Raw genomic sequence first — 21,448 nt, forward strand, 5'->3', positions numbered from 1 at the left:
AGAGCAGGATCAAATTAGATGTTATGTTTGTATATGTTGTTCGTGATAAAAGTGTATTTGTCTCATTTAACCAAGTAAACAGACTCTCGTCTCCTTTGAACAGAATATCCATTAATGCCCTCCAGCCCTGATGATTATAACGATGATGGCTCCTGTTATTTATTTAAATCTTTATACAAAGACAGATTCATAAAGAAGTAGAGAAGTAAACATTAGAGACGCAATCCAAAGAAAATCATGGAAAATGAAATAGCAAACACTCACTAATTCAGTAATGCATCTGTCCCTCCATCCATCCTTCTATTAGGTTAATTACCTTTATTTAATATCTCTGAACATCCTCGCGTCTGCTCTCGGAACAAATGAGTGACTCATGGCAGAAAATAAAAGCATGATGATGCTACACTGTAGCTAGAATAAGAGACCGAGGAGTAATAACCCCATTTAGAGCATTCTCCCAAAATCTGAGAGGGTTCGAAAACATTGTCAACACATGAAAAGCCTCCGGGAATATGCAGGAGTCTAGAGTTCTTCCTCTGGGGAACAGGAACGTCTCTTCAAAATTCGCTTGGCAATTCATCCAATAGTTGTTGGTATAATTCAGCGATGGACTGTAAGACAGTCAGGACAACACTCATAATCCTCAGAGGAGACTAATTACGCTTATTCAGTGTTTCATTCCTCTGGTGTGCTGTGTAGGTTTGTTGTGTAAAAGTTCTACAAAGTTAAAGAGCCCAAAGTCTGCCCCCCCCCCCCCGAAAAGCTCCTGAAGCTGCTGAAACACCTCGTCAGTCGTCTGCATCATCATGATGTCTTCCTCCCCATTTGCATAATGCAGGCCTGGCAGCTGGAGCTGTCACTTTTCATTCCAACTTCCAAACTTCCATTGAAACGTTGGGGGAACATTTTCCTATTCCAACTGTAACGACCTGTTTGGAACCATGAATGACACCAGCAGAGGGCGCTCACTAGCAGCTTGACACAAAGTGCGATGTTGAATTTGTCTGAACTTGATTTTTCGATTAAGTGACTGTCCTACCAGCAGCTGGTCCGACACGCCCCCTGACGAAACCTTTCGAGGCGAGAGCGGACGCCAACATTTCCTACGCATGTGGGAAGTGGCTGACCAATCACGACAGAGCGGGTCAGCTGACCAATCAGAGCACACCGGGCTTTATCGGGAGGCGGGCGGGCGGGACCTTACCGAGCTCTCAAACCAAGAGGAGCTGTGTGAGGGAGGTGATGTGTTTTCAGCACAGTAAACATTTTCAAGCAGCAGAACTAAGATGATGAAGCTGAGCAGGAGCAGGATGTGTCTCCTTTAAGAGCCACACTGCAGCTCGATGAAGTTCAGCTTACTCAGCGCTGAATAAAGTTACTTTAGCTGCCGATTGTCTCTGGATGTTTCACGCTCGCAGTGGCTCCCTGACATAATGAAAGATGGGAGGATACGCTCTATGATTTAAATTGCCTCCTTGCGTCACTCTCGGCTCTCCGTTATTCAGCCAGCGATACCGTGTGGAGTTCTGTGAATTCAGCAGTGCGCTGCTGGAGTTCACGCTCACGAATGCAACCTCACGTTTTATTGCTGCAGTGTGCTCATCCATCTTTAATGTTTGGACTCTGTGCTGCCCCCCCCTCCTGTGGCTACAACGCGAGTTCATCCTAAACATCTTCTTTTCCCTGTCATCGCTGACTGTGTGGTCTGCAGCAGGTGCACTGTTCATTATTGCTCTTCCATGCCTGTGTGCACGTTTGATGTGCTTCTTTAAAACATACCACACATGAGAAGTGAATCGGAGCCTACTGCACCAGAGCACATCCCGTTGACTCTTTCCTGTACCTGTGCCCACAGTGCTGTAAACATCTGAGCTCAGCTCCCTCCCGCTGTCAAACACAGAGTCGAAGGTGATGCTGGGAATCGTGGGAGAAGTCAGACCGTTGTCCTTGTCAGCGCTCTTCAACTTCTTCCTTATCTTCACCTGCCCGAGAAACGCAAACAACCTCAGCTCAACAAACAGCTCGTGCGCTGCACAGGAACAAACCATATTCAGGTTGACATTTAAACGCGGCATATTTATATATCTATCAGAATATAGATGTGTGACTATGTAAACCTTCACCTCAAATGGAAGTCATTTATAATGTTTGACATGGTTTTAAAAGGTGAGCAGTAGTGAGGGCCTGGTGTCATCACCAAGAAGCTGTAATATTGAAAATATAAATCAATAATGAGCTGCTGCCGTATGTTGTCTATCTGGCATTTCTTTTTTTCTGTTCCGCTTTAATTTCTTATATTTAATAAAACAGATTTCACACTGACAGCTTCAGTAAGGCTGATGGTGTTTGACTGGTTCTTAATCCTCCACATCATCACAACAATAAACTGTGACAAAGTTTTAATAGTATTAAGTAGTTTCATGTACAACCTCGTCCCTCGACTCTGTCTCACACTGTCTCCTTCTATTAAGACAAGCGAAGCAAACTATTACAGACGGCCAACTGTAGCTCTCAATACAAACCGCTCCCGAGTGCTGGGGTTAATGCGACACAGGCAAAAATGAAAATAACAAAAAAAGCAAGTGTGATGCAGTCGTTTGTCCTTGTTGACAGATTACTGACCGATTTCTTGGACTTGGGCGTGGACAAGGAGGAAGCAGGGACGTTGGACCGCTTCCTCAAAAACATCTTGAACGTGGCTGACTCAAAGTTCTCCACCGCAAAACACCTCCATGATGTCTGGAGGGGCATGAAAATGGGCAATGACTCGGTTGAATAAAACAAATTTCACAGCACGTCTGCCGCGCTGGAGAGAAGGTATGAGGCTTACACGAAAGGACGCTGTCAATAACACGCCCGGCGCTCTGAGACAGTTGAGCATTAAGCTTCTGTTTCAGTAATTGTTTTGGTCAGATACCTGAATGAGGCAGGCGGCTGCAGGGATCTGCCTGTTGAAGTGTTTCTGTCTTTGCTTCTGCTGCACCTTCAGGGCGAAGCCTGAGCCCAGGATTCCCTGTGAACAGCAGCGCAGTCACTGCAGCTCATTAGTTTCAGCCACATATTCACAGGCCGCAGCATGATACAGACAGAGAGGCTCAAAAATGAAGGAATAATGTGCTAATGCTTACGCATATTTTCCCTTAGTCACAGAAGTCGATAGATTAAAATGTTAATCGCATAAATCTTTAATTAACATATTGTTTTGTTGGTCCAAGGATTCTTCTTCTCAATTTCACATCACTGCGTATTGAAAATTTTAAACTCTACGCTATGAACGATATGGATTTTAGGATTATCCAAAAACTAGAGACGTGGGTCAAGAAAGAATGATTTTCTTATTTTCAATTTCTTCTCAACATTGAGAGATTTTTCCTTTTTTATATTTTCACCAACTTCCCCAGAGAATAATTAATGGCTCTTGATGAAACTGTTATTTCTAATCTTGCATATCTCGATGTTCCACGTGGACGTCACTCCCTATACGCAGGATATATTAGAGCAGGTTTGAGGAATCGAACACAACATGAAACACTACGCAATCTTACGCAAACTCTCTTTCGACTTACTGCAGGCAGGGCGAAGAAGGAAATGGCAAAGACTGAGAAACAGGATGCAATGGTCTTTCCAATCCACGTCTGTGGCACTTTGTCTCCATAGCCGATGGTCGTCACTGTCACCTTGGAAACACAAAACGTAAACTACTACAAGAAGTTTTAATTTGGAAGTTTCATTGATAAAATGCTGGAGGAGAAGAGGAATAAAATCTACCGCCACAGCTAAATATCCATAACATTATTAATTATTTATTGATCAGTAGCAGAAGTATAGTCCTGAAACTTACTTAGAGTCATGCATAAGTTAGTTTTTTTAGCTCTGCCATAGCAGCTCCATAAGGGCACAGTGGGTACTTTAGCTAAATGCTAAATAACCTCAGAATGCTGATGTGCTCACAGTGACAGTGCAACAAGATGATCTAATCACCACTTTAAGTACAGCTGAGGCCGGAGGATCAGTTGTTCCGCAGGTATTTGCTCATAATAAAGAAGAGTAGAACAGAACACATTCAAATAGATGACACTGGATTAAAAGACATTGTTTTACACTTGTCAAATTTCATGAAAATCCATTGACTAGTGAGACGTCTCAGTCCGAAACCGAAAATGTGAACATCGTGATGCAACAGCAAAGAAAGTGGACTCCCTCCACGGAGCATCAGGAATGAATGTACACATATTCATGGCAATCCATCGAATTTCCATCGAGACAAAAAGAGGGACTGACGACAGACACAGCAATTCTCCGAGCGGAGTCGTGAGCACGGCTGATAGAAAGTGAGCGAAGACACAGATGGCTTCGTTAGGAAATCTTTCAAATGCTGCGTCGGTGTTCGTTGACATGTAAATGATTAAATCGACCGAGTTGACTTGAGTTAAAAGTCTGAAGGAAGCTTGTGACAAATCTGCTTTGAGTTCTACTGTCGCGCACGAGGCCGATATTTTCCCCGACCCTCCAACTACAACTCTGACTCTCATGTCGATCATCGTGCACCGAGAGCGTGAAATACAGACCGTCACTGCGTCAGAGTGAAACCTGACAGCACCTCGTGGTATAGCCACTGTGCAACGTGTGAATATTCAAATGTAAACCTTTATTGATAAGAGGGAAGTTGTTATTGCTGTGCTCTGAGCTGGTGTGTGTGTGTGTGTGTGTGTGTGTGAACATTTTTAATATCAGAGTTTCCAAGAAGCAGAGGAGGTGGTGAGTTATCGGCTGAAAATAAATTTTCATCCCGTATTCTCTGCACTACACTTGCGTTGCTGATTGTATTAGCGGCCCACTTGATGCGCCCAAGGGTCTCTGACACAACTCCTACAACAACAACACAAGTGCAGATAAAACACAGTCTGTATCTGACCTCTCACTTGCCAAAAAACTGTTTACAACAATGTTTTCTGAAAAATCCTCGTTTTGGCAAGAGGGGAATGTTACTAAAACAATATTTGGCAACCTTGGTTTCTGGCTCCATGACAAGCTTGTCTTCAGAAACCACACAAACAAAGAACAGACTACGTCCCGAACATCAAAAAGGCTTTTTTATAGGCTCCTCGGAACAACAAAGAGATCGACCTCTAAATCCGTTATTATGGACTGAGATGTTCTTTTTATATTATCTCCTGCCTCAGCTCTTAAACCTCCCGATTCAGTCTATCGTTCACGGGTCAGAACTACGTGGATGGTTTTAGAACACGGTTTACCACATGAGAAATTTGGGCAGGCATCGTCCTGTGTATCCTGCATGTGTTTTTAACTTTATCTCTTTTTACATCAGAACTAGATCCTGATAAGTTTTTGTTCCTTTGAAATCAGCAAATTTATGCTGAGATTCAGACACTGGCCTTTAAATACTGTTCTTCTTCAGATGCTTTTACTAATTGTGATATAAGAATAAATTAAATTAATTGTTAATTATTTTGAGTAATAATGATATATAGAATATAATAAAGAAAGGAATTTCACATATTCATAAGAACTTGGTAAATAATTGAAATAAGTAATAATTGTAATTCAAATAATTGTTGTATTACGTTGAGTTGTTTGAGAGTTACATGAGATGATTGGAAAACTCTCATGTACTTCTGCAACCAGCCGGTTGTTAGCTTAGCATAAAAAAAGGGAAATTGGGGTGAAATGCTTTTTAAACAAACAGTTTAAACTGTCTGGTCTCTCGTCCTCCGAGCTTCATATTTACCAGACAAACACATGAGGGCAATTAATCTCCTCATCTCAAGTGAGGTGTTAAACATCCAGTCCCTGGTTCAACACTGGAGAAAAACACACACAGGCACTTTGCTTAGGAACCGAGAGGAGCTTCAATGCTTCCTAACTTATCCCCTTCAGCATAGGAAACATCAAACCCTCCTTTAGGACGGTGAAATGGAAAATGCACGCCCACAATTCTTTGCGACACAACCTTTGAAGTTGCACCAGTTTAATTCTCGCACGATCGAGGACTGATGGGACGTGAACGTTGTTCTCATCCCCCTGATGTATGTTGTGTTCAATATTCAATTAAGTTTGATTGAATTACTTATTTAATGCCGTAAAAAAATGAAACATCTATTGGTCAAGTCTATGTCACTGCTGCTCCATGAAATACAATCTTTATCATCACAGTTTTAAACACACACACACACACACACACACACACACACACACACACTCTTACCACTCCCCACCACAGAGCATCAGCGTAGTTCCCAAACTCGACGGAGCCGCTGCTATCGACGGCGTCTTTCTCTGCCAGGTAAACAAAGTACGAGGAGAAGATCAGGCTCAGGAAGCCGATGTATAAGGTCGTGATCAGCTCCTGAAACACACACAAGGTACAAATGCTAATATTTCAAACTCGATAAGATGAATAAATTAAACTCATAAATTAAAATGATAAAATATCCATGTGGCTGTGTCTGGTCTGGTGTGGCTGTATTTGCTGATAACATGACATGTGGATGTGAATATTCATGTACATGTGCTGTGAATAAGATGATTCAAATCTTTTTCTGAGTGTTCTGCCGCCCCGTGGCATTCAGCTAAAGGTGGATTCACACTCACTCGGAGCCCAGGGGCTTCTCTCTGGGTAGAAAGTTGTTGTGCTTAAACAAGGCTGGCATTATTCCATATCTCTGTTATTCTAAGACCCACATGAACAATGCATTAGTCGGTTTTTCAATACTTTCCGACTTCCTCCCTCCCCCCTGTCTGTGGCTCTCTGACCTCCAGCCTATTTGATCCTACTGAAAGGCATGAATCTTTAAAAACAGGTCACAAATAAATAGTTTATAGTTGTGCAGACAAACAGTTTCGAGCAGGAGCAGAGCAAATCTGCATTCATGCAGTGACATTGTGAGAGAAAGAAAGAGAGAGAGGGAGGGAGAGAGAGAGGGAGGGCAGGGTTTTGAGACGTTTTCAAAATCTCAACGTGAAATGAAGAAATAATGCTCTCAAAATGAAAGACCGCGCTCTGGAATAATGATGGGAGAGAAACTCCGCGGGGAAATCGCTGAGAGCCTGTAACACTTTCATCAAATATCACCGCTTGCAACTTACAAGCACATGATTCTTGGAAATAACAGCTCCGAACGCATTCAGGTGCATCGTCCTTAAGTCGCCACTGAAGGTTTGATAGAAGCGCTGCGGCTGCTGCGACCCGGCAAACACATTCAGGGGACGTGTGCCTCCCATCTGCCGGCGAGGAGCAACTGTGCAAATTGTGTTTTACGAGCAGCAGAATGCTTCTCAGAGCGTATTTACGCTGATATAACATGAAGACTGGATTCTGATTAGACTGAATGAAACCCCGTAGACTTTAAAAACTGCAGCTGTTAACACTAAGGGGCTTGAAATTCTGTGTGTGTGTATAAGACAGACAATGTTCAGGTGCAATGCATCAGTGTGGAGCTGGTTGACGGGAAACTTGACCTCGCCGGCACCGATCGACCTGAGAGCACACGCCGCGTTTCCCCCTCAGGGCCGTTGGGACGGTACGGGGCCTTTATCGAGCACATAGTCCACTGCCCGTGCGAAAAGAGAACGAGAGAACAACACGAATTTGTGAATTTATGTGACAGGTGTGCCACATTAGGGCCCGTCCCGAACCAGCCAGTGAGGAGTATAATTAGACACTTAAAGCCTCAAATAGTCTGCAGCACTGCTCCGCCACTCGCGCAGTAAACACAGGTGCTGGATAATGGAGGAAACATTATGTGAATTTAAATTCCATCTTCCAGAAACTACACTGCAGGTTGTCAGACTGCAGGTTCATGAGTCTGGATGATTTTTATTGTTATGATTGAGGAAATTGTAGAAAAGCAATTTTGGATTTTGGGGTAATTCAAATGAAGGAATCTGACCTGAGAATATATATAATTTGTTAAACTCCTTCAAATGATTCTTTTAATATAAAAAATTATAAACAAAGTGGAACTACTGCGTCATAAAAGAGTCCAAGCTTCACAGTGATTCACATTATTTTCACCTGAAGTATCTTGGATCCTTGTGAAAACTAGAAGAAAGATAAATGAAATGGTTTTAAAGATCAAATCCCGAGTCCATAGACGTGAATGTTTCGGGGATGAAAGCCACCCTGTGCATTTACATAGATAAAAGTAAAGTGGGAAAGTTTCGGTGAAAACTTCAAAAGTCACCTCAGGCTAAATCTTTCACCCACATTTAGACGTTGTAGTCTTCAACCAGACGTCTGATTCAACAGATTAACAAGTTGTTGCAGGAAGTTCTTGCTCCAGCTTCGTTCAGTCGCCTGTTCAAAGCCGATAATTAAGGTTCTCAAACAAATGTAGCTGCTGTGAACAAACAGTTCTTGTGTGGGGGGGGGGCCCTCTCTGCTCTGGGGCCCCGAGCACTTGCCCACCCTGTTGCAACACCCCTGCCTGTCATACTTCTCTGCACAGCTTTCTCACCATGAGTGTTTGACGGCTGCTCGTCAAGGTGCAATAACAATGCTGCGTAATTTCATGCGGAGTGAAACGCTGAAGGGCAACCTGCACTGACGCTCTCTTTCTTTACAGCTACAGAGGTCAATGACCGGTGACCAGCGTGGTCATCAGCCAGGGCCGACACGAGGAGGCACAGAGCAACGTCCCTGACGCTCACCTTCATCACCCTCTCTTTTTTTCTTTTTCTACTCAGACAGTGAAGACAGGTACCGAGGCCGGTGGGGATCATCACGACTGCTCCGTCTCAGAGGTGAAACCCTGGAGGACGACACAGCCCTCACAGCGAAGTCTGCGACCCTAAAAACCAAAACCTCTTACGCAGCAGCTCACCTCCTGAATATTCTTTTACATTTCCACATGAATACTTTGTTCCGCGCCGCACGGTAATGAAAAATAATGGCCTACATGATGAGGAGAGGCTTTTAAATCCCCAGGCAGAGAGCCATCCCCCCCCCCCCCCCCACTTTACCTGTTATAATCAGAAGCCCGGTGTTTGAAGCTGTGTTTGTGTACCTGCCGATGGATGAAGACAACAGAGCCCAGGAGACGCCAGGTTCCTCCCTGCCGGTCAACATGAAGCATACGCAGGATCTGCAGGAAGCGAATCCCTCTGGAAAACAACAAAAGGGTTCTGGCGTTGCATTCAAACTAAATGAATGTGGATACGTGCTGCACACACACACACACACACACACACACACACACACACACACACACACACACACACACACACACACACACACACACACACACACACACACACACACACACACACACACACACACACACACACTCACACCCACACCCCCCCCCCCCGCAGAGTAATGGCAAAAGTATGTGGACAGAAAAACATCGCACCCATGTGTGATTGTTTAACATCTCAGTCCAAAACTACACACTCGATATCTGTTTCCGCTCTTTGTGGAAGTCTCCCCCCCCCGAGCTCAGCCCCACATTCTCCCTCTGTTTAACTGATGGTGCGTCATGTTCGATGTCACTGAGGCACTGGAAGCTCAGGAGCTCCCTCACCTTGTGGTCTCGCACAATTAGAGCGATCATCAGGTCTCCATCACTGCCGGAGCCGTTATCAAGTGTCGGTGGGTTTAAAGTCAGAGAGAAATAACAAAGGTCTTTTTAAGGTATATTTTTAGATTTGGACGATAAAACTCAAACAAATCATCTTGATCGTTATACAGTGGCTACAGTATTGGTCATTTAGGCCTCCTCTATGTTAATGCATGGGACATGGACCAGACTAGAAGTCAAGGATTATTTGTCACAACATCCTAAGGTGATGCGTTGAACGTGCTAGAGCCTAAACTTATTCTTTAAACACTAGTTGGAAGAAAAATGTCCGACTCTGACACTGACCAACTCCTCACAGCCTCTTAGTGATATATCGTCAGTTCAGTAACACAAATCTAATCAGTCGATTTACTCATACACACAAAATTAAAAACTACCTGAATTTGAACTTTGATGTGAAACATCACGATTGACAGACGACTAGCGATCGGCCGAGCAGGACCTCGACACCGGGGGCTCCGCTAAACAATGGCTACCGTGCAGCAGCTGTTCTCGGAGCGAGAGGAGACGAGTCTTTATTTACAGAAGAAGAAACACGGTCTCTTACCTCACAGCAGAGGTGGCGAACACTTGGCCTTTGGATCCAACTGACAGCACGACCACCGAAGCAACAACCACGATCAGATCTGAACGGACGGAGAAACCAACGTCTTTTAAGTGGAAATACTTATAAGCACGCAGAAGTTCAACGGAGACGAGAGTGCAGTGGTACGTTTATCATTTCTTCTTTTAGAAATCAGTTGAAGTGTGAACTTTTACAAAAACATTCATATTCATTTCTGCATGTTCAAATACACTGAAGCTTCTAAATCAAAATAAATGAAAGACTGAAGGTGGAAAAAATTATCAGTGACAGTTTTAATTTCACGCTGAATTTGTGTGAGATCTCTCATTTTGGGACGCAGCTCAGGATATATTACATCTATTGTTTAAATGTCGTGCGTGGGTGGGGGGGTGACGATCGGTGTGTTTGTGTGCGTGTCTTATGGAAATGTGTTTACAAGGGGGGGGGGGGGGGCGGTACCCACCTATTATAGATATCGGCTTCCTGGCAAAGCGTAGTCGGCCCCAGATGCCGACGTACTTACTGCGGCAGCCTGCTGACCAGAGGCGGACGAAGTACTCCACACCGAAGAACACCACAAGGACGATCTCCTGGCAGCGAGACAGGGACACACACACACACACACAAAAGAACAGACAAATGTAGGAGACGGATAGGTGGGCACGATAAAAAAAAAAAAAAACATCAGATGTTGTCACAGGTATTTCAGAGCAACAACACCTGAACAGCTGCGTCGTCCTCAGCAAAGCGAGCATTAAAAAAAGATATTGGGGATTATTATAGATGCAGCTGTTGTGCAGCTCCTCACGCAGACCTCGTAACATCACTGTTATTCATTAAGGATTATCGATCCTGCTTCCACACATCCAGCGTTTCTCACTGTGTCATTTGGTCCACATCATTGACTCATTCTGCAGTTCTGCTGCTAAAACGCACTGAATGGAGTTGAAAGATGGAAAAAGTGATTACGTACTCTCACCAATACTTAAACCCCACCCCCCCTTACAAGGAACCTCCCACTTCTCGTGGATTTGGACGCCTCTGTGGACAAAGGAAGTCGAGTTTCCAGCGTCTCCTGTCGTAACAAACCTTGCTCTGGTCTGCATTTGAGTGAAAAGCTATTTGCAGGTTGCATGGCGAACTGTAAAATTACATTATGATTTTGTGTAAGCAGCACAAATCAAGATCGAATCACTATTACACATGTTTGGTCACAATTATATTTTGTGCAAAATGAGTTTGTTGTTTTAAAAGACAGCACTGGTTAACGTGGTTTAATCCGTACAAAGATGTGATTATAAAAGTTGTATTTGTTATTTTTATTTATTTTATCTCTCGTACTGAGCCGCACTGACTCTCTCTATTCTTAGTGCTGAGATAAACAGCTGCTGGTAAAGCTTCATATTTACATACACATCTGGATTGTCCCCTAGTTTTCTTCTGGCTGTTATTCTCCTAATTATTTTTAAACCACATGACAATTACTGAAACGAGCCACACAGCATGTGTCCGATGCTAAACATGGAGCTCAGAGCTTCTCCATTAATGCTTCATTATTTCAATTCCATGCAAGTTTCCTCCACTTCTCCTCGAGGGCAAATTGCTTTTAAAAAATGAAGTACGGCACAAAATTACATTTAATGATCCGGTGTGAATGAGACTGCGATTACCCCCCCACGTGTCTCTCAATAATTGACAAGCATTTGCAAATGAAGCCGTCTGAGAGTAAATCAATAGCCTTTCGTAGATTTCTAATGGTGACACAATCCTCCTGCAGAGGATGACGGGAGAAAGAGAGTGGCAGAGAGAAGGAGGATGTGATCTGTGTAGTGGAGCAGGAGATGTGATCAGCTGGGAATAGTCTGAGGAGCTTTACTTCATTAGAGCCAAAGACTGACACATCAGTGAACCGCACGTCTCGTCAAACGTCAAAGTTAATTCAGAGTTTGTTCAATTGTGCTCTTGGAAGCTAATGTTTAAAATGTTTGTATTTCTTGATTTATTCACCGAGGATTTCTGCCTCAAGGTTGAAAAGGGAAACTAGAGGAGAATCTAAATGGTTGTTTTCATGCCTGTGCACAGGTGACGCCACAGTCAGAGAGATCGTCCGTCTCCTGTAAACGCAGGAGAGGCTCGGGTTAATTGTCTCAAACTGACAGGATGAGCTGATTAGATTTATCTTCGGAGGTCAAAGGTCACTGTGTTGCTGTTAAATGCATTTTATTCGGAGTTGCAAAACATCAGAAACACCTTGAGGGATTTCTTCAGATTTGGCACAAAGGTCCAGCTGGACTTTCGTGGTCAAGGGTCAAAGGTCAGAGGTCACTGTGATCTCATAAATAACTAATTATCACAAATCTGCTGACAACATCTGATAATAATGTAGATTTGTTTCCACGGTCAACATCAGGAGCCAGCATGGAAGAGAAATCCCAGAAGTGCTCACACTAATGCAGAGTTTGAGCGGCTACCACCCGACGACTGTGCTCGTTACATCTGCAGATCATGTGATCGGGGTCCTCGTGGGTCCACTCGGTTCTGAGAAGAATGGGACGGGGTCCAAAACTACACTCGGTCTAATTGGGTCCTGCAGGGCCTCATTTAACTTGTCTGTACCTGAAGACAACTAAAAAAAAAAAAAACACATTGGCTCATTTTAAACATGTCTTCTATTAATAAAAAAAACAATCCATTTCTAGAGTGTGATTCACAGATGGTAGGTTGAGATTGTTTTCTTCTGTCCATCTGTTGCCCTTTTGGCAAGAGACAGTTTTAGTTTGTGCAAGAGGTTAAAATGGACTTTTAATTATTTCACTATTAATTAAAAAACAATGCTGCGGCTGCACATCATGATGCCGGTGGTATTCTCTCTCTTTATGAGGAATTTGCAGGATAGCAGATCAGCGAACGTGTTCCTTTAAACAGTTTGATCAAATTTAATTACACTAGAGAGTCGGAGGCTACATTTTGCTTTGAGCCTTTGATGCAGGTGAAGTTCAAGTCTTCCGTTGCTCGAACACTTTGACCTTGATCACGTGATGAGAGTTTAAAGCTCTGGAACAAATGGATGTTCGAGGCGTCTTGTGAACAGTTGGCAAGAATAGACAGATCCAGAACAGATTATAAAAATCATCCATCCATTATCAGAGGTTAAATTATAAATCAACCAACTACCTCTCTGAGTTTTCACCCCCCACCTTTTCTCTCTCGTCGTAGGAACCACAGGGGGGGGGGGGGGGGGGGGGGGGCAGTAAAACCAGGATCCATCGCCTTATCCCTTCCCCCACACAGATTCTCCTGGGTTCCTTTCCACAGCATCGTTCCACCAGAACCCATCATCGATCCCAGTTCGACATTACATTCATCCCCTCACACCACCCGATCGCGAACCCCGTCTTCCCTCCGTCTTCAACCCCTCGTTCATCCTCCCTTGTCAATAATGTAACTTGCATCTATGAGTGACTCACCGATCTGTGAGGCCACGAAATAAAACATGTCAGGAAATGTAGCAATAATCTTTTTTTAATACGTATAAATGAAAAAACTTAATAGTTCAAATTCAATTTTACTCATGGGCAAACAAATGACTGTGAGAAGGTGAATCCCTTGAACCAACTTCCAGACATCTGGCCAAACACAAAGCTGCAAACACTGCCCGCCGCTGCTGCATCTCCACGTAACAGAGTGAGAACCGAGTTACCCTTGAGTGTGCAGGAGAAAGAAAGAAAGAAAGGAGGAAAGGAAGGCAGACGCTTCTGTGGTCGGAGATGTGAGAGAATGAAAGGGTGTCAGGGTCAGAGCAAATCTCTTAACCAGAAAGTACAAAAACGACCCCTTTGGGATGGAGGATTGAAAAGATGAATGTTTGAGATTCTGGTTGGTTTAGTAGCTTGGTAAATATTAATTATGCATTATCTGTGCAGAAGAATAAGAAGATTAAAAAATATCTCCAGAGGGTGAACTGAGGGCAGGAAAAAAAACAAAACATTTCACCATAAAACACATCTCGTTATATTGTGATGTTGGGGACAAAATACAAACTCTTGCATTTAATTGCGGGTCTAACTTAAACACTTAAGAGTCTGACGTGCCGGCTCGAGAACCGCCACGACCGTTTCATCCCTTTATCCGCAGGCCAAGGTGAACTTGTCACACGTGGCGCGCTCCAGTCCTCCACCATGACAAATCCTCACGTCCCTCTCCATCCTGTCTTTGGCTTTTCTCTCGTCTGAGCTTCAATGACTCACCCATCACCCAAACAGGCGTCTCAGGGTTAAGTTTTACTATCGATTTTACAGGCGATGCCTTTGCCCTCTTTGGGCCAGCGGGACGCCCTGAAATTGTTTATAGAAAAGAAAAAGCTGATGCGTCCCTAAATTGTTTTTGGGAGGCAGTAGTTAGGTCAATCAATCCATGAAATTGCTTTTGAAACGAGAAAACTGAGATTTGATATTTGTTTCTATAGCAACGTCTTGGTCTTGATTTTTGCAGCAACACCTTTCGAAAAAATATGAGGATGTGATGAAAATTTACTGCGGATCTGTGTTAACTTGCAGATTAAACATGTGTCTTATTAAAACAAGTTTGTCAACGTCGAGTAAGACGAGCCCGTATGTTAACTGCATGGTTGTTTAAGCATCATTATCATTTCTATATCATCAAAACGATCTATTTGACAGGAAATGGGAACAAAGCTCCTCCTTAACTTCTTAAAGGAGACACGTCATTCTCAGTCCCCGCTCTGTAATTTTATTCCACTTGAGTTGCTTTGTGTGATTCACAGTTCAAAGAAAAATGCTTATTTATCCCAAACTGCCTGTTATGCAACGCCTCCGACTGAAATAGGCATCATCAGCTCCGGGCTCTTTAAGACCCCCCCCCCCACCACTCTCTTCTTCAGGAAGCCTCCAGAGCTGCAGCGCTGAGTGCCTGCGAGCGCCGCTTCTTACCGGTGTGGCGTAACTTCTGAGTAATGCTACATAATTCATCGGAAAAGGAAACTTATCAAACTCAGAACAAATCTAAAATATGAGCATGGGCAGGACAAACATCTGGACCAACGATTACAGCCATTAACACAAGTTATATATATATATAAATATATATAATCTATGAGTGTGTATACCACAGGTGTTGGAGCAGTTTGTTTCTTCTACTGTGTTTAAACTCCTTGTATTTGTGGCCACGTTCACTTTCCTCCTCAGGTACTCTTAAAGCAGATGATGGAGGTTCACTCTCAGAGGCTAAATCGAGCCGCAGGTAGTTTTTGGAGAACATTGAATTGAGGATTCTTAGTAAAGATTGACTGAAAACTGGAAATGAGACACAGAGTCCAATGTGCAAACTCTGCTGGATTTGAAGATAAAGATGCATCCAGCTGTGAGCGAACAGCAGACACCTGTAGATAACTAAGTGAACTTATTGAGCTGATAAATCACCAGCGTTTCTTATTTTGTCGGGTTTGTACCAATGCATAAGACAAAGCCTCCCTCTGATCTGATCAGTGCTTTTAAAACACTTGACAATAATCTTATTTGTATTGTTTAAATCCAGGTGCAACGTTTTTTTTAAATGAATCGAATTCAACACTCACCACCCAGAAGAGTGTTGTGTGAGCCAGAGCCTGGTACTGGTCGATGGTGGAGAGGACACTCAGGATCAGACAAGCAAGAACTATGAGAAACCTGGAGAGGAAAGAAAAAAAGATTCAAACATTAGTCTTCTTTAAAATAGTGTTAAAGGTTTATGTTGCTGTTGGTCTGATTGTCATAACGTCTGCAGGTTTACACAAGAACTGCTTCCCCAGTTTTATTAGAACATGCATGTGACATTAGGAAGAACCCATTCACTGTTGGAGCTGATTCGATTAAGGGGGCAGATCCAGGAGGGTTGTTGTGAATAGCTCATGAAATCATATAGACAAGTATGTATATTTGTCATGTATACTTAGAGCACTGATTTTTATCAGTCTGTGAAATTTGGTGAGGCTTGATTGAATTTAAGGGGAGTGTTGAGCTTCGGCATAAAAGTTTGTCTGTTTTTATTTATCTTTTACTTTCTTTAACGCTGCAACATAGAAAGTTTTCAGGTAAAAAAGATACTGTGATAAATGAAGGAAGTACAGAGAGTCACGTGCAGAAATCAGGCAAAGTTCAAATAAAACAAAATCACAAAAAAAGCTAAAAGTTCAAGAAAACAGAACAAGGCAGCAAAACTTACAGGACACAAGTAGAAATCAAAACAGACCACAGTCACACACGGGAGGGCTACATGAGGAACGACTGTCGGACAGGAAGTAGTGCGACAACCTGCAGGACAGCGGTGTAGGAGCAGGTGTGATTTATACTGAGGGAGCGATTGGTGAGGAGGTGCAGGTGTGGTGAGCAGTTTCAGGAACAAAGGGAGGAAGTGAAGCTGGAGTTCATGAGCACAGACAGAGACAAAATAAAACAGGAAGAGAGGCCGGGTCGTCACATCTTACAAAAAATCAGACGTATTTATTTTGCTGAAATTTATGATCTGAGACTATAAATCATTTATCGGACCACTTGTTTTTTTTTTTATTCTTGAGAGTAAGAACTAGACAATCACATGTACAGTTGTTTGGTTTTGGCAGAGGTCGCCCATGTGCTCTTCTGAGTTTCTTTCTTAAGCCGCTTCCAGACATGCAGAACACAGCAGGAGGTCCTCCGGAAGGATTCACAGAGAGCGAGTGGGAGGGGCGATGATGCTTTTTAACACGCAACAAAAATCCAAACATATATATTTCAGGATGAAAATGCGGTGCCACACACGTAGAAGACAAAGATGTCGAGAGAGCGGGCGCCGGTGTCGATGTGTTGTAAACAAAAACATTTTACATCCCGCCTCCGTCTGCTGCTCCACCCCTCACCTGAACGCTCCGGGATCCCCTGCCGCTTTGATAATGGATGAAAGGCAAACTCCACTTTGGACATCTTCCGGAGTTCAGAGTGTGAAAACGGCTTTATTTTATGAATTAACTCCAACTGACTCCTGGTTATGAACAAACTGATAAACCCACACCTATTCAACAGTCAGGTCATAAAGAACACAAATCTCCTCGGTCCACTTTTTAAGCTGATGTTTATGTCAACACATCAGACTTTGATTCAAACAGAAAAAAACTTCTGAACCACTTTTCAAAAATAAAAAACCACAACATGAGATTACTTGATATTTTTATCATGGAAAAGTATTCGAGTGAATTCAAGCAAACGGTCCTCCAGAGGAAACACTGCGAACCTTTAGAACTCCAGCATATGAATGTAGAGCACCTGATAAATTCAACAAATAATAATCTAAAAGGTTTGCACACACACACGCACACACACACACACACACACACACGATCCACAAACACTAAACTTCTCTTTAACATTCTCTTTATTCCCCCTCAAGGTCACATGTGTTTCAACAGCATCTGTATCTCCTCAACATAACTATAAGAAATACATTTGATTTATTCCAGAGGAGGCTTCGAGCTGCATTGACATTAACTTGTTTTACGTGAACTTTAGAAATTCCACTTCCATCAGAATTTACATATTTGAAGAATCTTTGCATGACTGTATTTTGGAAAAAAAGAGCATCTTGTGAATTTAGTGTAACAGCAAATACAAGTTAGGGTGAGATTTCCTGTTTGATTTGACGGTGGTGGATGAAAACAGGAGAGCAGTGCTGACGGCAGTCACTCATTCTCAAACTCATAACCCTGTGCTCGTGTGCTTCAGCCTGCCCTCGTTTTTACTTCTGTTAACGCACCATCGTCGCCGCTATTAGACCTATACTGTGTGCTTTAGCTGTCTGTCGGTTAGCGGACTCAGAAAATGAAGAATGAGATGATGTGATGATGAAAACTCTGCAGACAAGTTGGGTCAAAGACAAACTTTTAATTCACGGCGGCGAGAGACGTGGCGATGAAGGACGGAAGTTCTGAATGAATTCACAAACGGCCTCCTCTTATTTCACGACCTTAGCACAGTGAGCATTTCTAATGCTTTATCATTATTGCCTGAATCTGCCTTGTACGTTCACAGACATGCTCGTAGACCTGAGAAGGGTCGTTCGTTTTAAAGATCTAAAAATACAAATAAACCTATTCAACTTTGTTTGCTTCCTCTTTATAAAAGAAAAAGCTCAATGAAATATGAGTCAGAACAATATAGAGGAAAAAGCTGGATTTTTAAATGTGTTTCCTGCTTGTTTCTGTAAATGGGGCACAGTATTGTTTTGGAATTCAAAGAGATGCAGTTGGACGAGGCAGCCAGACTCCAACCAGCTTCCAGGTTCAAATTAGGGACACGACAATTACGCATTCTTGAAACCTGTGACCTCGAGGACGCAGCCACGCGAGCGGCTCAGTGAGGCTCATGTGGGCACAGTGGAGCTGTAAACGCTGACATCTGTACTAACATGCTGATGTATTGATGTTCACAGTCTCAGTTAACAGGTTGTTGGCATGTGGACATTTTCTAATTAGCACTAAACAAAGTATCGCAGAGGGTAAAATCACAATTGCGAGAATATCTAGAAGCACAGACCAAAAAAAAATGGACGACGTGAAGCCCCCGATGTCTGGCTGCAGTTTAGGTCTTACTCCCTGCCTCCTCCATGTTAAGGGATGGGACATGTACCACAACAAAAAGTTAAAGTACATGTATACAAAAAGGTAATTGTTATCACACTTATGTATGTTCAGGTGCTCAGGTTTCTGATCAGTCTGGTTTTTATATTCGGTATTTATATTCAGGTTGCAGATGCCAAATGATGTCCCCAGCACAAGATGGCCCCTCCCATATCCAGGATAATTTGGCTTCACATGACCTTGATCTATTTATACAGTCATTGATCTGAACCAAACTTCATGGCGATCCGGGAGCTATCATCAGGGGATCCAGGTGGAAGTACGACATTGACGAAGCCAAGTATGGAACTGACATATCTTGACACGTGTTGGTGGAAGCATTCGCTCTACAAACGTCTCGTTGATATCGTTTTAAACGCAACTAAACAACCGCTGTCTCGTGCCCATATGAGCAGACTTGATGGAAACTATGTGCACAGGGAGTTATAGTTTCCAGTCTGTGTTTGCACCACGGACGCCCTTATCACCACACGCTACAGCTACAGTTTATTGAAGACTAGCCAAGAATCCAAATACCCCTTTTTAAACTAACACACACATACACAGGCGGACTTGAATGTGCACGACACACGTCAACACAGATAAAAGAGCGAGGAGAGACCCTCTCAGAGAAGACGGGCTGGTGTGCAGCGAGGCTAACAAAGCAGCTGGTCCTGTCTGAAAGAACAGAACAAGTCGACAACACAGCGCTGCCTAATGACTCTGTAGTTTTGTTCCTCTGCAAAACGACATCAAAACGAAGGCAGCCTGCCTCCCCGTGTCAGCGAGCACACATCCGTCTGTTGAGCGGAGCAGAGCCGACCACCAGTGAGGACACAGAGTGCCTCCTAAAATCTGGAGTTCAAATGTGACAGAGGCAGTTTGAGAGAGGATCAAAAGAAACGCAAACAAACATCAAACTTTCCACGCGCCGTGCTAATGGTTGTAATTTGTCAGTGATGCTCTGCTTAAATTATTTCAGAGCATTTGAGATGCCAATAAACATACACTCAGTATGCTGAGCGTACGCTTCTGCTTCACGTTGAATCCATCCGAGACTATCTGGCTCGTCAGTGGCTCCCTGCAAACCGCACCGTCGTAATTCACTCGCTTTACTTTCCAGGCCTATAGATAATACAGGCCCTGTGTCACTGTCTGGCACCAGTGGGCTCGGTGTAGCAACAGACAAAATAATACATTGGCTCGGCTACATAGGCACCACTGAACTCTAAACAAAAGCTCAAAGCATCGCTCCTATCTATTATTGATGGACACATTCACTTGCAGTCTGCTGTGCAGCGAGTGTAAAGACAAAGCCGAGCACGGGATGAGAGTCGGTAGTGACGCTGCTGACCGTGTCACTGGCGGTTACCATCAAATGTCCTGTTTGGAACAACAATCATCCTTTATTTTGATCACAGGCATAATGTGCTGTCAAGTGATGAAAGACAGAAGAACGCAGGAAGATGAATTCAGTAATGAAAGATAAAACTAAATGGTGTAATCACAGTGAAGGTTTAAAGGTCCAGTGTGTAGAATGTAGAATAATCCTCATGATGTTTTCACTAGTTTGTTTCATCTAAATTGTATGAAATGTAGTTTTCTTTACCCCAGAAAATTCCCTTTATATTTAAATACTTTATATTTACATGGAGGGGACCCTCTCTACGGAGGCCGCCATGTTTTTCACATTAGTCCAGACTGAACAAACTAAACACCTTTTGAGTTTTTATGACAACTGAAGTTCACCACAGGTTCTTTTTCATGTTTGGAAGGAGAGGGTGAGGTGAGGGGTGTTCAGCTGCAACATGAGACTTCAACACTAGATATCACTAAATTCTACACACTGTACCTTTAAGGCTGGAGCCCCACTTTTGTTTGCTATTTAGACAGTCGATACGAGCCTCGGTCACGGCCCGAGCCAAAACTGTGGCGTGTGTGGGGTTAATAGCTCAAAGATAAAAGGTAGTAAACAGCGAGTGACCTTGTCTCTTCGCTCCGTTAAGAATCTCAGCTCCTGTGTTTTGCAAAACAGACTCAAATGAATAATGTTTGAAGCGAGGCGAGGCAGGAGAAAACCCAAAAAAAGATAAAAGCACAGATTTATTTTCCCCCCAGTTTGTAAAATATGGGATAAGAGCAACGGCGGCTTGAGTCAAAAATGTTGCTCAAATTGAAAAGAATAACCAGGCGTGAACTCTTCCCCTGCTTCTTAAATCATTAGAATTATGTCTGCGTTTGCTTCCTGCAGCTTGATACTGTTTGACATAACATGGGCTCTGAAATACACCATCTGATTTTGGGTTTTCTCTTAACCTTCCCGGTCGACTCGTCTACAACCAGCAGGTGGGAGGCATCCATGCTGTTCCACACTAAAATACTGCGTTTACTGCTAAGCTGCAGCACTGTGCAGGCTGACAACAGGCGAGTGGTGCTAAGCCAGCAAACAATAAAACATGGAGAAATGCTCTTTCATTCCACAGTGCTAATCAAGAGAGCGTGGGGGATTGTTTTATTAATTGCAAAAAGCCTTGTTCTTTTTTCAGAGAAATGAACCATTGCTGCCTTTGTCTCGTAATAAAAGGAACTTGCAAAGTCTCTGTGCACAGACTGTATCACCACACACACACACACAAGCCG

General features: G+C 43.2%; 1 protein-coding gene across 9 annotated transcripts in view; it reads right to left on the reverse strand.

Annotated features, from left to right (window-relative positions):
* kcnq1.1 (potassium voltage-gated channel, KQT-like subfamily, member 1.1) overlaps positions 1 to 21,448 on the reverse strand; it is a 32,538-nt gene that overhangs the window by 8,243 nt on the left and 2,847 nt on the right. For all 9 annotated transcript variants that reach the window (XR_011243245.1, XM_069527001.1, XM_069526993.1 and 6 more), the window contains exons 2-10: positions 15,758 to 15,848; positions 10,628 to 10,754; positions 10,147 to 10,225; positions 9,027 to 9,123; positions 6,227 to 6,367; positions 3,567 to 3,677; positions 2,918 to 3,013; positions 2,623 to 2,739; positions 1,844 to 1,982 (exon numbers count right to left, since the gene is read on the reverse strand). Coding sequence is in view for 8 of the 9 variants with exons in the window: in XM_069527001.1 (XP_069383102.1) it covers positions 1,844 to 1,982; positions 2,623 to 2,739; positions 2,918 to 3,013; positions 3,567 to 3,677; positions 6,227 to 6,367; positions 9,027 to 9,123; positions 10,147 to 10,225; positions 10,628 to 10,754; positions 15,758 to 15,848 (998 nt within the window). In the remaining variant the exon portion in view is untranslated. The remainder of the gene's footprint in view (positions 1 to 1,843; positions 1,983 to 2,622; positions 2,740 to 2,917; positions 3,014 to 3,566; positions 3,678 to 6,226; positions 6,368 to 9,026; positions 9,124 to 10,146; positions 10,226 to 10,627; positions 10,755 to 15,757; positions 15,849 to 21,448) is intronic.

Source organism: Paralichthys olivaceus, chromosome 1 (genome assembly GCF_024713975.1).
Source record: "Paralichthys olivaceus isolate ysfri-2021 chromosome 1, ASM2471397v2, whole genome shotgun sequence".
NCBI classification, from domain to species: Eukaryota; Metazoa; Chordata; class Actinopteri; order Pleuronectiformes; family Paralichthyidae; genus Paralichthys; species Paralichthys olivaceus.